Genomic DNA, 12,949 nt, shown 5'->3' on the forward strand with positions numbered 1-12,949 from the left:
GGCCAGCTCTCACCTCCGACCTCACCCATCCCTCTCGCTCTCCATCGCGCCAGTCTCCTCCTGCCGCCATGGATCCCGCACAGTACGCCGCATACCAGCAGCAGCAGCAGCAGCAGGGCGCTGCCGCCGCCGGCAACAACGGCCAGCAGCGCCAGCAGGCCGCCTACTACGGCCAGGACGTCGATGAGGACGAGTTCCTCGGCGACGACGACGTCGACCTCATCCCTGCCGACTACAGCCAGCAGCCGGCCGAGGGCTACATTGATGATGCGCACAGCGGTGAGTGTGCACGCACGTCACGCCAGGCAGAGCGGGCGACGCAGGCGGGGCAAGCAGCGGACTGGCTTGCGGCGCCCAGGCATGCCCCCGGGCAGCGAAGGAGCTGGGGCAGCACGTCTCCAATGCTGAGTCCAGAGGACAGCCAGACTCATGTCCCATCCCCACAGCTGCGCTGCTCGAGGCGCAGCACGCCCAGGCCGCCCAGGCGCAGGCCGCTGCGCTGGCGCAGGTGCCCGACCCCGTGCGCAAGTACATTGTGCTCTTCCACCAGGCCGTGTCGAACAACTCGATCCCCGAGATCTCGAGCGCCTACGAGGGCAACTGGAACCGCCTGACGGAGAAGTACTACCAGAAGACGGAGTGGCCGGAAGCCGAGGTCATTGCGCCGCTTGTGGGCGACGGTGAGTGCGGGCGAGCGCTGGACCCAGCGCGAGGTCTGCGCCCTGCGCTGCTGCTGAGGCTGCTCTCTCCGCAGACCAGCGCTTCCTCACCCTCTACCGCGAGCTGTGGTACCGCCACGTTTACTCGCGCCTCTCGCCCGACGGCGAGGACCGCTTCCACTCGTACGACAACTACTGCGACTTCTTCAACTTCGTGCTGAGTGCGTGGTGGTGCCCGGCGAGGGCGTGGTGCATGTCCGGCTGACACGCTTGCGCGCAGACTCGGAGGGCCCGGTGCCGCTGGATCTGCCGGCGCAGTGGCTGTGGGACATCGTCGATGAGTTCATCTACCAGTTCCAGAGCTACTCGCAGTGGCGCAACAAGGTGTCGAACAAGACGGACGACGAACTGCTGCTGCTGCAGGACGGCGGCGTGTGGAGCTCGTACAGCGTGCTCAACGTGCTCTACTCGCTCATCCAGAAGAGCCGCATCACGGAGCAGCTGCAGGCCATCCAGCGCGGCGAGGACCCCGACGAGGTGGCCGGCGAGTTTGGCTCGCGGCCGTTGTACAAGCTGCTGGGCTACTTCAGCATCATCGGCCTGCTGCGCGTGCACGTGCTGCTCGGCGACTACACGCTGGCGCTCAAGATGCTCGACCACATCGAGCTCAACAAGAAGAGCGGCCTCATCAACCGCGTCACCGCCTGCCACGTCACGGCCTACTACTACGTCGGCTTTGCATACCTGATGCTGGGCCGCTACCCGGACGCCATCCGTGCCTTTACGCACATCCTCGTGTTCATCATGCGGCTGCGCCAGTACCACACGCGCAGCTACCAGTACGACCAGATCAACAAGACGGCCGACCGCATGTACGCGCTGCTGGCCATCTGCTGCGCGCTGAGCCCCACGCGGCTCGACGAGAACATCCAGACGACGATGCGGGAGAAGTACGGCGAGCAGTTCAACAAGATGAGCCGCGGCGCCGAGGGCCTGGCGGCGTTCGAGGAGCTCTTCCTCTATGCATGCCCCAAGTACATCACCGGCAACGCGCCGCCGTACCACGATGCCGAGGCGCTGCAGCAGTACCAGGACTCGCCGATGCCCGACCCGGCGCAGCACCAGCTCAAGATCTTCCTCGCCGACGTGCGCACGCAGCTCAGCAACGCCAACATCCGCTCCTTCCTGCGTCTGTACACCAGCCTGGGCACCGACAAGCTCGCCAACTTCCTCGAGGTCGACGAGGAGGAGCTCATTGAGGAGCTCATGGTCGCCAAGGCGTGCAGCCGCAGTGTCAAGTGGAGCGAGGGCGGCCTGCTTGAGGGCGAGGTGGTCAACACCAGCGACCTCGACTTTGTCATCGATGGCGTGAGTACAAGCTGGCGTGCAGCGTCGCGCGGTGTGCTCATCTCGGCGCTCTGCAGAACATGGTGCACATTGCCGAGTCGCGCGTGGGCCGCAAGTTCGGCGAGTGGTTCATGCGGCAAGGCATCCGCATGAACCAGACGCTCAACAGCATCAAGAGCAAGCCGCTGCCCATCGCCAGCGAGGCCACGCTGGCCGCCGCCGCTGCCGCACAGCAGGCCGCCGCCAACGCACAGGGCGCGGCGGGCGCGGCCGAGCGGGGCGCTCCGGCGGGCCGTGGTGGACGGGGAGGCAAGAGCGGAGGCGCACCGGCGTGGGGTGGTGCTGCTCAGCGGACGGCCGCGGCCTGAGAGGGAGGCTGGCTGGAGGGATATGCCTGGCTGCCGTGTATGCGCGGGGCCGGAGCTGCAGGATGCACGTCACTGCCTGCGTGGGCAGGCGTGACGCCAAAAGGTGCCGCTGAGGGGCAATGTACCATCATTCTCGCGGACCGCGTCGTGGTGAGAAGGAGCCGTCGAGAGGTCGATCGAGGTGCGAGGCTACTGGGTGCGTCCAGCAATAGCTCCCTCGAGCGCCGTGAGACGCAGCATGCCCATTGCGCTCGCGACCAGCGCCTCGAGTTCGCGCTTCGACATTGAAGCGCACGCCAGGAAGCGAGGCTCGTGTACCTGGGGCAGATAGTCGAGCGAGTCGCTGAGTACCCGAATGGCCGGGACGCTCTGGGGCTGAAACGACAAGGGCACGGGGCCTTCGTCGAGGAGGGCGGCGCCATCCACGAGGAGAAACGCGCGCATGTGGCGCCGGACGTCATGTGCGTCCAGACGAGGGCCCCAGATCGAGCCGCTGAAGCCGTCTGCGATCTCGATGAGCAGTGGCTCGGTCGAGTCGGGCGCCGCGTGCGCTGCAAGAGCACGATGAAGGAGTAGCCGCGCCAGTGGCGCGATGGGCAGATTGACTGCTGACGTGAAGCGCAGGCTTCGTAGACGAGGAAAGAGAGCGCGCCCATCTTCGAGTCGACAGGAGAGAGCCCAGAGGAAGGCCAGACGCGCGTCCACCAGTGCTGCTTCCTTCTGCAGACCGACAGCAGCGAAGTGCAGCTCTTGCAGCGAAGACTGCAGTGTCGGAGTGCGTAGAGCTGCCTGCAGAAGACCGAGCTGGATGGAGGGCACGGCCGAGTCGACGACGGCGATGCTGAAGCCTACGATGGAGAGACGACCTGGTGGGACCCAGCGCAGCGAGCGAAGCGCCGAGAGGCGGCCGAAGGCTTCTTCGAGCGCAGGCTCGCCGAGGTGAGACTTGCTGCGGACGCCGAACATCTCGAGCTGCAGGGCAGAATACGTGAGCGGTGCGACATGAGTATGCTTGCCGCCGCAGTGTCCTACTCACAGAGATGTGGCTCAGGCGCTGCGGATTGCAAAGGCGCATCGCGCAGAGCGCCAGCGTAAGCCGCTCGTCGCCCTCGTTCCGTCTCGGCTGGCCGCTCCAGAGACGAAAGGGACTGTCTTGTGCCGCTGGAGGCGGCGCAGCTCCCGGCACGCCATCGATGCTGATCGTCAGTCGCCTCGTGTGAGCAGCGAGATGAGCACGGAGAGTGCCTTGCGCCGGCTGAACATCTGCCGTCTCGTCCTCGTCGTCTTGCAGCGCATCGGCACCACCTGCCGCGCCAATGAGCGCCCGCAGCTGTGCAAGCGAAGTGATCTGTAGCTCGGCGTACAGCAGCGGCACCACGAGGCTGAACATGCGGCGCGAGACGAGCAGCAGCGAGAGAACGCCGCTGCGCTCACGCACGCAGATGCCGAGCACGGCCTCTTGCAGCTCCGTCGGCAGCGAGGCCCACGACATGGCCGGCCGCTGTGCAGCGCGCTCACTGCGGCGCTGCAGTGCTGTGCTGCGTGTGCGAGGCCTGCCGGAGCGTGTGACTTGAGGAGGATGTGGTTGAGAGGGCCGCTGGCGAGGCGAGAAGGAGGGTGCACGCGCCACCCTGGCCGCCTCGGCTGTTCCCACGCTGCCAAAGCGGGCGCCGAGGGACCAGGTGGAGCAGCTGCACGCCTGCTGGCAGCTTGCACTCCGCACACCACACCAGCAAGGCGCCAGCTCCAGCTCAGGGCAAGAGCATCCGCGACGGCTCACGCAGCACGGCGCGCACACACGCAGGCAGCGCAGCATGCACACGTCGGCCGTCGGGCTGAGCGGCCAGCGGCCGGCCGCCTCGCTGCTGCGGCCGCTGCGAGGTGCGTGTGCGCCGCCACCTCTGCGCGCCTTTGCACTCCACTGACGTGAGCCCTTCTCAGAGCTGCTCACCTCCTCGCAGTTCCTTGATGCCGCAAAGCTCTTCGCCATCGGCGTGGCCGTCTCGTGCTCCCGCTCCATCGCCGAGGCCATCCTCCGCTCCGCGCGTCGTCTCGTGCTGTCCCACGCCGTGATCCGCGGAAGGGACGATGCTCACCGATGGGTCATGCACTATCTCACGCAACATCCGAGCATCAAGTCAAGACCAAGAGACGTCGAGGTGTCTGCCAGACCGAGGCTGGCGCTGTCGGGACACGACGGAGACGAGGCGCCGAACGAGGCAGGGCAGGGAGGCGATGAACTGGCCGGCATCTTCTTCTTCCCGGCGGAGAACGAGAGCTTGCACTTCAAGTTCAAGTGAGTGTACTGACCTGCGGCATCTTGAACCTCATCGCTGACCCCTCTCAATCGTTCAGGGGACACCGTGAGCGCCACTCAGTGTCGAGCAGCACGTTCGCCTGCTCACTCATGCTGCCGCAGATGTGTGGGCATCCCGCGCCCGCACGCTCGTCGGCGACACAGAGTGGGACGAGGTGCGCCTGGCGCTCCGCTCCTGATGGCACAAACTGACAGCCTGCCCTTCCTCCTTAAGACCTTGTCGCTCTCGTTCCTCACGCTCTCGTCGGGACCGCTCAAGGCATTCAGTGAGACGCATCCTAGCTCAGCCTCTACGCAAGCTGCTCACGCCGCCCCCTCGCGCAGTCGCCGAGTGCAGACGGCAGTACAACGAGTATGAGCGAGGCAAATGTGCGCCTGCGCCTCTCTTCTCTCTCGGTCCAGCCCTGACAGTGTCTCTATCTGCAGGCCAGATCTTCTCGCTCGACCGCTACGGCCGCTGGGAGACAAGCAAGGGCATCTCGAAGCGTGGAGCAGACTCGGTGCTGCTGCCTCGAGGCCTGAAAGAGGGGCTGCTGGATGATGCAAGACGCTTTCTGAGCGCCGAGACCCGGAGATGGTATGCTGATCGTGAGTTGCGCATGCCAGGCCGCGTGTGGACGAGGCTGACTTGGCACACCATGCTAGGCGGCATCCCGTACCGTCGAGGCCTTCTGCTCTACGGCATTCCCGGCTCCGGCAAGAGCTCAATGGTGCACGTCATCGCCTCCGAGCTCGGCCTCGCCATCTACACCGTCTCGCTCTCCGCCCGCGGAGTCGACGATGCGTCGTTCCTCGAGCTCATGGGCGCGGTGCCACCAAGGTCGATCGTGCTGCTCGAGGATGTCGACGCGGCGTTTGTGGAGCGCAGCGGCGGGAGCGGGAAGCCGCCGATCTCCTTCTCGACGCTGCTGAATGCGATTGACGGAGTTGGAGCGGCGGAAAGTCGCATCCTGGTCCTTACGACGAACCATCGGGAACGGCTCGATGAGGTGAGCGTCGCGCCCGCGCCTCGCTTCCTGACAGCGACATCTGACTGACCCCGCCCTCTCGCAGGCGCTGATCCGTCCCGTACGTCTTGCCTGCTCCTTCTCCTCTTCGCGACGCTCATCGCTGACGCCGTCGCTCCTCAGGGCCGCATCGACGTGCAGCTCGAGTTCAAGCACGCCACGCATTCACAAGCCTACGACCTCTTCGTGCGCTGGTTCCCCTCTCCCTCTCCGTCTCGCTCCGCAGCCGGCGAGAAGCAGTCCGACGGAGTCGACGCCCGAGCAGAGCGCTTTGCGTCGGCCGTGCCGGAGCAGACATTCAGTGTTGCTGCGCTGCAGGGCTTCCTGCTGTCGTGCGCCATGGACGGTGAGGCTGCGGTGCAAGGCATCGACGGATGGGTCAGGGAGTCGCTCAAGGAGCGCCAGGAGGCGTCGGTGAAGGCAGATGCCGCCCGAGTCAAAGGGGCAAAGCAGGCAGAGGAGGCGAGGGAGACGCTATGAGATCACACACGCGCATTCAACTCGCCGAGACTGGTAGATTGGACGAGGCGCCGAAACGATAGTGGTGAGCTACAGATGATGTGGGCGAGGTGTGTGAGGATGAGGATGGCTGAGCAATGCGATGTGGTGTATTCGCTGCGCTGGAGTTGAGTAATTGATGAGTGTAGAGAGGCATGGACAGGGCTAAAGTGATGAGCGACGATGGAAGCGGAGGCAAGGTCTGGCTAGGGTCTAGGCATGCGTCTAGGCTGGTCTAGTCTAGTGCCGCGATCGCGAGGAGGAGAGGAGCAGACTGGCGGAACGCGAGGCACGAGACGACGGGGCAACGAGAAGGAGGGGTAATTTCTAGGTGACGGTTGTTTGGCTTTGTGGACGATGACGCAGAGTGGATGGAGGAGCAGAGTCTTGAGACGCGGAGGCGCGGAGAGCTGGATCGACACGGACGGAAGAGGAACAGCGACGAGAGGCGGAGCTAGACGAAGTTGGCCTCATACTCGGAGCCACCCGAGAAGGCGCTCGTCGCTGCCGTCTGGCGCGAAGTGCCTCGCCCGGCCGGCCACGTCCTTTGCGCGCCTGGTGCCGAGGCGTCCAGCTCGAAGCTGGCACTGAGCCTCGCTGCGTCCTTCAGCGGCGCCGTGCTGCTCTCCTCGAGATCACCTCCGCCAACGCGGCCGGCGAGCTTCATCGTCTTGCGTGGCCTCGACGACTCTTCGTCGTCGACGTCGGCGCGAGAGAGGGCAGAGAGACGCGTCTCGAGCTGCGCGCCGAGGTCCGCGATCGTCTTGTCCACCGCAGCGTCGCATGGAGGCGAAGCGGGTGTCGTGGCGCCCGTGTCTGCGCCGCTGTCCGTGTCCGATGAGGAGCTGCCGCGACGCGAAGAAGCAGCGGACGAGCCGGGTGTGGAGCAGCAGACTGAAGCAGGGGCTGACGAGAGCGCCTCGTCGATGCTGCCCTCGTTGAGGTTCGTGGGACTCGAGGTGCAGATCGCATCGGTGATGGGCGCCTTTGGCAGTGCCTCGGTGGAGATCGGCGCGAGTGGGAGGGGCGTCTTTGGCAGTGCGGCCTCGCTGCTCGTGCTGCTGCTCGACGCGCTCGATGCGCTGTCCGATGCCCTCGAGCTTGATCGCCCACGACTGCTGCTGCTGCTGCTGCTGCTGCCACGGTCCGACTCGATCTCGTCGCTCGTCTCGCGCCGCGGCCGCGGCTCATCGTGCGCCTTGCGCGGCGGCGGTGCAATCTCCTCGCAGTCGTCCGACGAGGACTCGGCGCTGAAGTTGGGGTCCGTGATGGTGAAGAAGGAGTAGCCCTTGGGTCCGCCGCGGTACGTGCCGATGACGTGGTCATCGTCGCCTCCGTACTGCGAACACAGACGTCAGCCGCTGCTGCTGCTGCGAAGGCCAGCGTCGCAAGCCACTCACGAGGTTGACGGTGGGATAAGCATAGACGGGCCGCTTGCCACCCCAGATGACGCCGCCCTCCTCCCAGCCAATCTCCTCGGTGCGCAGCGGCACGTAGAGCGTCGTGTTGCTGAGGTCCTGCTCGGGACACTCGGGCGACTTTGCCGGGCGCGAGTCGGGCGGCGTGAGGCGGATCGAGGGGATGACGAAGCCGTGGCGCACGACGGGTGCCGGCGCTGCGGCGGCGGCAGGCATGGCGGCGCGCGAAGAGGAGGCGAGAGAGGAGGCCATGGCGGAGAGAGAGAAGAGGCAGAGAGAGGGCGAGACGGCCGGCCGTCGCGAGGAGAGGGCTCGAGGGTCGAGGGTGGAGGCCAGAGCGTCGAGCTGCCAGCTTCTAGAGGGGTAGGATATGCGCCGTGCGGCGGCGAGGCTGAGGCGGAGGCGAGAGGGTGCCAAAGCAACGACGGTGCGAGCGAGGTGGTGGTGCGGGGCAAGAGGGCGAGGCGAGGCGGTGACAGACGAGATAGAAGGCGGATCGCTGAACCGCTGGAGGCGAGCGCGAGCCTGGACTCGAAGCCGCCGGTCGGGCAGCGCGCCGCGGCGTGCACGCCGCCAGAGCCTCCTTCGCGGTGTCAGCCGCTGTGCGCCAGCCAGCGGTGCTGCGATGCCCCCTGCACCGACGGCCTGCCTGCCTGCCGTGCCTCTCACGCAGCGCTGGAATCTCGGCGGCTGGGCCCAGCAACGGCGTGCGTGCATGGCGCAGCGCAGCATGGCACACGAGCAGAGGACAGGCGCACTGTCAGCACCGCAAGACGTGGTCCCTTCGCCTGCCTGCCTTCATGCGCATGCACGCCGCCTGCGCAACTTGGTGTCCTGCTGCAAGCAGCGTTGCTGCCGCCGGCCGCCGGCCAGCGCTGCACGGTACAGGCGCGATGACGCGCAAAGTGCCTGCGCGCTGCAGGCGGCGGTGCTATTCGCAGCACGGCAACGGCGCCGCTCCTCGTGGGCCAAGGGCAGTCGAGCGGCCGCCTGCCTCGCCCTCCTGCTGCAGTTCGTCTGCGCTGCCGATCTCGCTCCCGCCGCTGGTGGCCTTCCGGCTTCTGCCCATCTCGCAAGATGCTCTCTCTCACAGCTTGGCCGCATCTCGTTTGCGGGGCGGACGCGCCACGCCTCCTGAGCGCACACAGCCTCGTCCTCGTTCTGGGGTCAGGGGGTTGGGGGCGACGACGCGGTCCCCCGATGGCCTGCAGGCCCTGCGAGGCAAACTGCAAACTGCAACTGGTGCATGCGAGACACACGCTGGGGTGCATGCTGCGAGCTGAACGCACCGAGCGCCGAGCGCCGAGCGCCGGAGCTGTGGTGCATGCAGGCGTGCATGCAGGCGCACGACGGGCGCCCAGCGCCCAGCATCAGGCGTGGCGGCAGCGCCCAGCAGAGGCGCTTTGCGGCACTTGCCGCCCGGCACACGACCACGCGGGAGGAGCACGAGGGGAGGAGGTCACGCCGGCGCCGTCCTCGCCGAGGCCACGCGGCGCCGGCCTGGCGCCCGAGCTGGGCGCCTTGGCAGCAAAGCGGCGCAAGCAGCGCGCGCGCGCGGCTGTTCCGAATCTCGGAAGCGCCTTGGGAGCACGGGAGCAGTGTGTTCTCCCCCCAGGCACGCGCAGGCAGGCCGGCGGCCGGCCTATGACGACGAGATGCGCCGCGCAGATCCCGCCAGATCCACGGCGCAGGTGCGCTAGCAGGCATGGCCTCGGGCATGGCCACCACACTGCTCTTGCGCCCCTCGCCGCCGCGCTCCACCCCCCCCCCCCCTCCCGAAGCCGGACGCCGGTTGCGCGGGCAAGGCCGGGCACGGAGCACGAAGACGGCTCCTCGTCCACCCGCCAGCCGGTGCCGCTCACATGCGCCTCAACTCTGGCGGGGCTTGGATCGGCGCCATCGCGAGAGGCTTCACGCTTTTGCCTCGAGGCAAACGCTCGCCACGGACAGAGGGTCAAGCAGAACAGCAAGTCTCAGCCCTCGCCGGCGGAGGGCGCCCGAGGTCATGCTGGCTCCGAGTTTTGGGACGACTCCCAAGGCGGGTGGTGGACCTTTGGGCTCGCTGGCGCGGAAGAAAAGGGCGCTTGCCGACGCCTGGTGATGGCGTCGTGTTGGCGTCAACTTAGGTGCCTCGGCGACGCCAAACGATGGCGACGAGAGACATCACAACACACACGCGGCGAGGCCTCCTAAGCGCACTCCTAAGCGTTCTCGGAGGCGCAAAGCCGGCACCTTGGCCTTGTGCTCGCCCTCGCTTGCCGCCGCCACCTGTAGCGGTATACACTCGCAGCACTCCCGCTTGCTCACTCGGTGACTCAGGAGGCGTGCCCTATCTCCTCAGTGCTCCACTGTATCGAGCCTGGCGCTCGATGGGCCGCCGCTGCTCTCACGCGAGTCGGCCATCGATCGAGCTCTTGCTGGCCCCCTGTCTTTTCGCCTGCGGGCGAGACGTTCCTGACACGAGTCGAAGGAATGGCACGACGTGGCCCAGCTTGGAGAGCGCCGAGGAATGCCAAATTGAGCATGGCCCCACCATGCACAGAGCTCGCGCCGCGGTGCGGCGCCAAAGTCATGGGGGCCGACCATCGACGGCTCGTCATGCGGGTGAACCGTGCGAAGCCGCTGCTTCGGCGAAGGCCGAGGCCGAGCGGAGCGCTGCGAGGCGAACTGCACCCTCTTGCGCCGTCGCTTTCTCTGTCGAGCGTCCAAGCTGTCAAAGCCGCACATCACTGCTTGGGACTCTACTTGGGAGGGGGCACAGGAGTCGGAGCGGCATCGCTGCCGGCTCTTGTCGACCCCTGCCTGCGTCTGCTGCCGCCCGAGGCAGTCTCTCAGCTGTGCGTGATCTCCCAAACGGGCGTCGAGGACGGCCTGAAGCCTCTCACACATCGAGAGGTCGTCACGAGCACGACGCCGCCTCGGCATCGGCAGCTTTGCGCTTTCTCACGCAAGAGCGAGAGACGGCCAGGCGCCGGCAGCCTTTCCGGCTGCGCTCGTGTTCCGTCGCTCTCGATGCTCCATTCGGGCAACGCACATCCTCGCCACTAGCTCGCCGAAGTAGCGGCTCGGTGCAGGAACGCTGTGGGGAAGCGCATTAGGCTGCATTGGGGGAGGAGCGAAGCCGAGATGCGAAAATGTCGAGGCACCTTCGACGTCGGCAACGCTGCACGCGGCTTCCCCGCGTGGGGGGGGGCGTGTCAGCAGGGTCCAGCGGGCTCCCGAAAGCGGCCCCGTCACGCTTGCCTTGTTTGAGCTGTACCGCTCGCGCTTTGCGCTCCGAAAGGCAGGCCCATGCTCGGCTTTCCTGATTGGGAGCGCTTCGAGTGGGGGGCAGGCGAGCAACACCAACGGTAGGCAGGCGTACCCCGCAGGAGGGCCGTTGCCAACGGCGAGGCCGCGCGGAGGTCGCTCCTTCAACGGCCATGCGCGCAGAGAGCGGCGGTCCGAGCCTGCCGCTTGCGGTCTGCGAGCGACTGCGACTAGCGACGTGTTGAGCAGAGAAAGTCGAGCTGGATTGAGAAAGTAATCTCGTGGTCGAGGTCGGGCTCTGAGCGGCTGCCGGCGGATGTGCGAGCTGAAATCGGAGGGCGCGTGAAGCATCTCGGCAGCGTCCTTGAGCGGGCCATGGCGTTGGCCAATTGCGCCGCGCCGCCTTCGCCGCGCGACGCTGAGCAAGGCGCAGAGGCGTGAAGGTGCCGGACTGTCGTGTGCGCAGACGCGACAGCAGACTCTGCTCGATCTCGAGCCTCATGGGCAGTGAGGCATCGTCAGCACGCCAGCGTCGGATGGGCGTCCCAGGCGAGCGCACGTGAGTTGTTCGCACGCTCCATGACATGCGCGCTGCAGCGTCAGGCGCGCATGGAGGCGAGGCCGCGACTTCCGAAGCGGCACGCGCTTCCCCGCATTTCAGACGCTACTCACCTCGGCCGGGCGTGCCTGGCGCCGCTCTTGCTTGCCCACCCTCATCCCCCCCCCCCCACGCGCGTCCAAGACATTGCAACGGCCATGGCACCGAGCACCGAGCACGGCGCACTGCGCGTCGCCATCGTCGGCGGCGGCATTGGCGGCCTGGCGTGCGCCCTCGGCCTGGCGCGCGCCGGCGTGCATGTGCGCCTCTTCGAGTCGGCGCCGGCGTTCCAAGAGAGTGCGTGTGGCCTCTCACACATGGTCCTGTACGCAGGGGGGTGCTGACGCAACGAGTGGGGCGCAACAGTTGGAGCAGGCATCTCCTTTGGCCTCAACGCACAGCACGCCCTCGAGCAGCTCGGCCTCGGCGCCGAGTTCCAGCAGCTGGCCACGCAGATCCCCACGGGCCAGTGGTTCCAGTGGCGCTGCGGCGAGGGCAACAGCGACAGCAGCAGCGCGCACGCCCTGCTCGGCGAGACGCGCTCGCCGCACGGCAACACGAGCTGTCATCGCGCCGAGTTCCTCGACCGCCTCGCCGGCCTGCTGCCGCAGGAGGTGGCGAGGTTTGGGCACCGCTTAGAGACTGTGTCGATGCCGGATGCGCAGGGACTGCAGGTGTTGAGGTTCAAGAACGGCGAGGAGTACCGGGCGCATGTGGTGATTGGAGCAGACGGCATTCACTCAAAGGCGCGCGAGATACTGGCAGAGCGAAAGGAGATTGGAGAGGCGAAGCTGAAGTGGTCCGGCACCTGGGCATATCGAGGTGAGTTGATGTGGGGCAGAGCGAGGCGTGAGGGCCGACGCTGACGAGAGAGACAAGGCCTCATCCCGACGGACAAGTTCAAGGCTGCAGTCGGCAACAAGCACGGCGAGCTCTTTGCCACGACTCCCCAAAGTTCGTCGTGCCTCCTTCTGTTGCCCCCCTCTTCCTTCTTCTCCCTTTCTCACGCCCTCTCTCTCGAGACCAGTGTTCCTGGGCCGCGATCGCCACATCCTCATCTTTCCCATCGCCAAGGGCGCCACCATCAACGTCGTCGGCTTCCGCACGGACCGCTCGCGCTGGCCACGCCGGCCCGACTTTCCGCTGGGCGACGCGTGGACGCAGGAAACGACGCAGAAGGACATGCTCGACGACTTCGCGGGCTGGGGCGAGGAGATGCTGAGCATCATGAAGGTGCGTGGGAGAGGGCGCGCGCGCGAGAGATGAAAAGCGATGCCCCCCTCCCCCCCCCCTCTCCTCCCTCCCGGCAAATGCTTTCCGCTTTCTCCCGACTGCAGACGCTGACGAGCAGCTCCCCCGTCTCGGCGCCACGCCGCAGTGCATCGAAAAGCCAAACAAGTGGGCTCTGCATCAGCTCAGCTCTCTCGACAGCTACACCTCCGACGGGCTCGTCTTGCTAGGAGACGCAGCACACGGTGGAGTGCCTCA

At 66.6% G+C, this 12,949-nt stretch overlaps 6 protein-coding genes across 6 annotated transcripts; 4 read left to right on the top strand and 2 right to left on the bottom strand.

The window, feature by feature from the left end:
- Nucleotides 1-6: 6 nt before the first annotated feature.
- On the top strand, nt 7-2,534 carry FA09DRAFT_328123 (hypothetical protein). The gene is made up of 5 exons (XM_025741650.1): nt 7-279; nt 447-680; nt 755-880; nt 940-2,027; nt 2,084-2,534. Exons 1-5 carry the CDS (start codon nt 69-71, stop codon nt 2,372-2,374), a joined length of 1,950 nt encoding a protein of 649 aa, XP_025600258.1. The 5' UTR covers nt 7-68; the 3' UTR covers nt 2,375-2,534.
- Nucleotides 2,316-3,969, bottom strand: FA09DRAFT_200941 (hypothetical protein). The gene is made up of 2 exons (XM_025739439.1): nt 3,411-3,969; nt 2,316-3,346 (listed from the first exon to the last, which is right to left on the bottom strand). Exons 1-2 carry the CDS (start codon nt 3,864-3,866, stop codon nt 2,564-2,566), a joined length of 1,239 nt encoding a protein of 412 aa, XP_025600259.1. The 5' UTR covers nt 3,867-3,969; the 3' UTR covers nt 2,316-2,563.
- A 174-nt stretch (nt 3,970-4,143) lies between these two features.
- Nucleotides 4,144-6,349, top strand: FA09DRAFT_315541 (P-loop containing nucleoside triphosphate hydrolase protein). Its single transcript, XM_025740807.1, has 10 exons — nt 4,144-4,255; nt 4,316-4,670; nt 4,730-4,737; nt 4,794-4,846; nt 4,906-4,957; nt 5,016-5,060; nt 5,118-5,279; nt 5,337-5,680; nt 5,745-5,759; nt 5,822-6,349. Exons 1-10 carry the CDS (start codon nt 4,189-4,191, stop codon nt 6,176-6,178), a joined length of 1,458 nt encoding a protein of 485 aa, XP_025600260.1. The 5' UTR covers nt 4,144-4,188; the 3' UTR covers nt 6,179-6,349.
- Nucleotides 6,200-8,330, bottom strand: FA09DRAFT_358755 (hypothetical protein). The gene is made up of 2 exons (XM_025745004.1): nt 7,597-8,330; nt 6,200-7,535 (listed from the first exon to the last, which is right to left on the bottom strand). Exons 1-2 carry the CDS (start codon nt 7,864-7,866, stop codon nt 6,651-6,653), a joined length of 1,155 nt encoding a protein of 384 aa, XP_025600261.1. The 5' UTR covers nt 7,867-8,330; the 3' UTR covers nt 6,200-6,650.
- Nucleotides 8,331-9,379: 1,049 nt separating this feature from the next.
- Nucleotides 9,380-10,822, top strand: FA09DRAFT_201045 (hypothetical protein). Its single transcript, XM_025739440.1, has one exon. It carries the CDS (start codon nt 9,762-9,764, stop codon nt 10,710-10,712), a length of 951 nt encoding a protein of 316 aa, XP_025600262.1. The 5' UTR covers nt 9,380-9,761; the 3' UTR covers nt 10,713-10,822.
- Nucleotides 10,823-11,619: 797 nt separating this feature from the next.
- On the top strand, nt 11,620-12,851 carry FA09DRAFT_358756 (FAD/NAD(P)-binding domain-containing protein; the record flags this gene model as incomplete). Its single annotated transcript, XM_025745005.1, has 4 exons — nt 11,620-11,758; nt 11,828-12,283; nt 12,341-12,415; nt 12,489-12,851. The coding sequence occupies 4 exons, from the start codon at nt 11,620-11,622 to the stop codon at nt 12,725-12,727; spliced, it is 909 nt and encodes a 302-aa protein (XP_025600263.1). The 3' UTR covers nt 12,728-12,851.
- Between the last annotated feature and the right edge of the window lie 98 nt (nt 12,852-12,949).

This window comes from Tilletiopsis washingtonensis (genome assembly GCF_003144115.1).
Source record: "Tilletiopsis washingtonensis strain MCA 4186 unplaced genomic scaffold FA09scaffold_4, whole genome shotgun sequence".
NCBI classification, from domain to species: Eukaryota; Fungi; Basidiomycota; class Exobasidiomycetes; order Entylomatales; genus Tilletiopsis; species Tilletiopsis washingtonensis.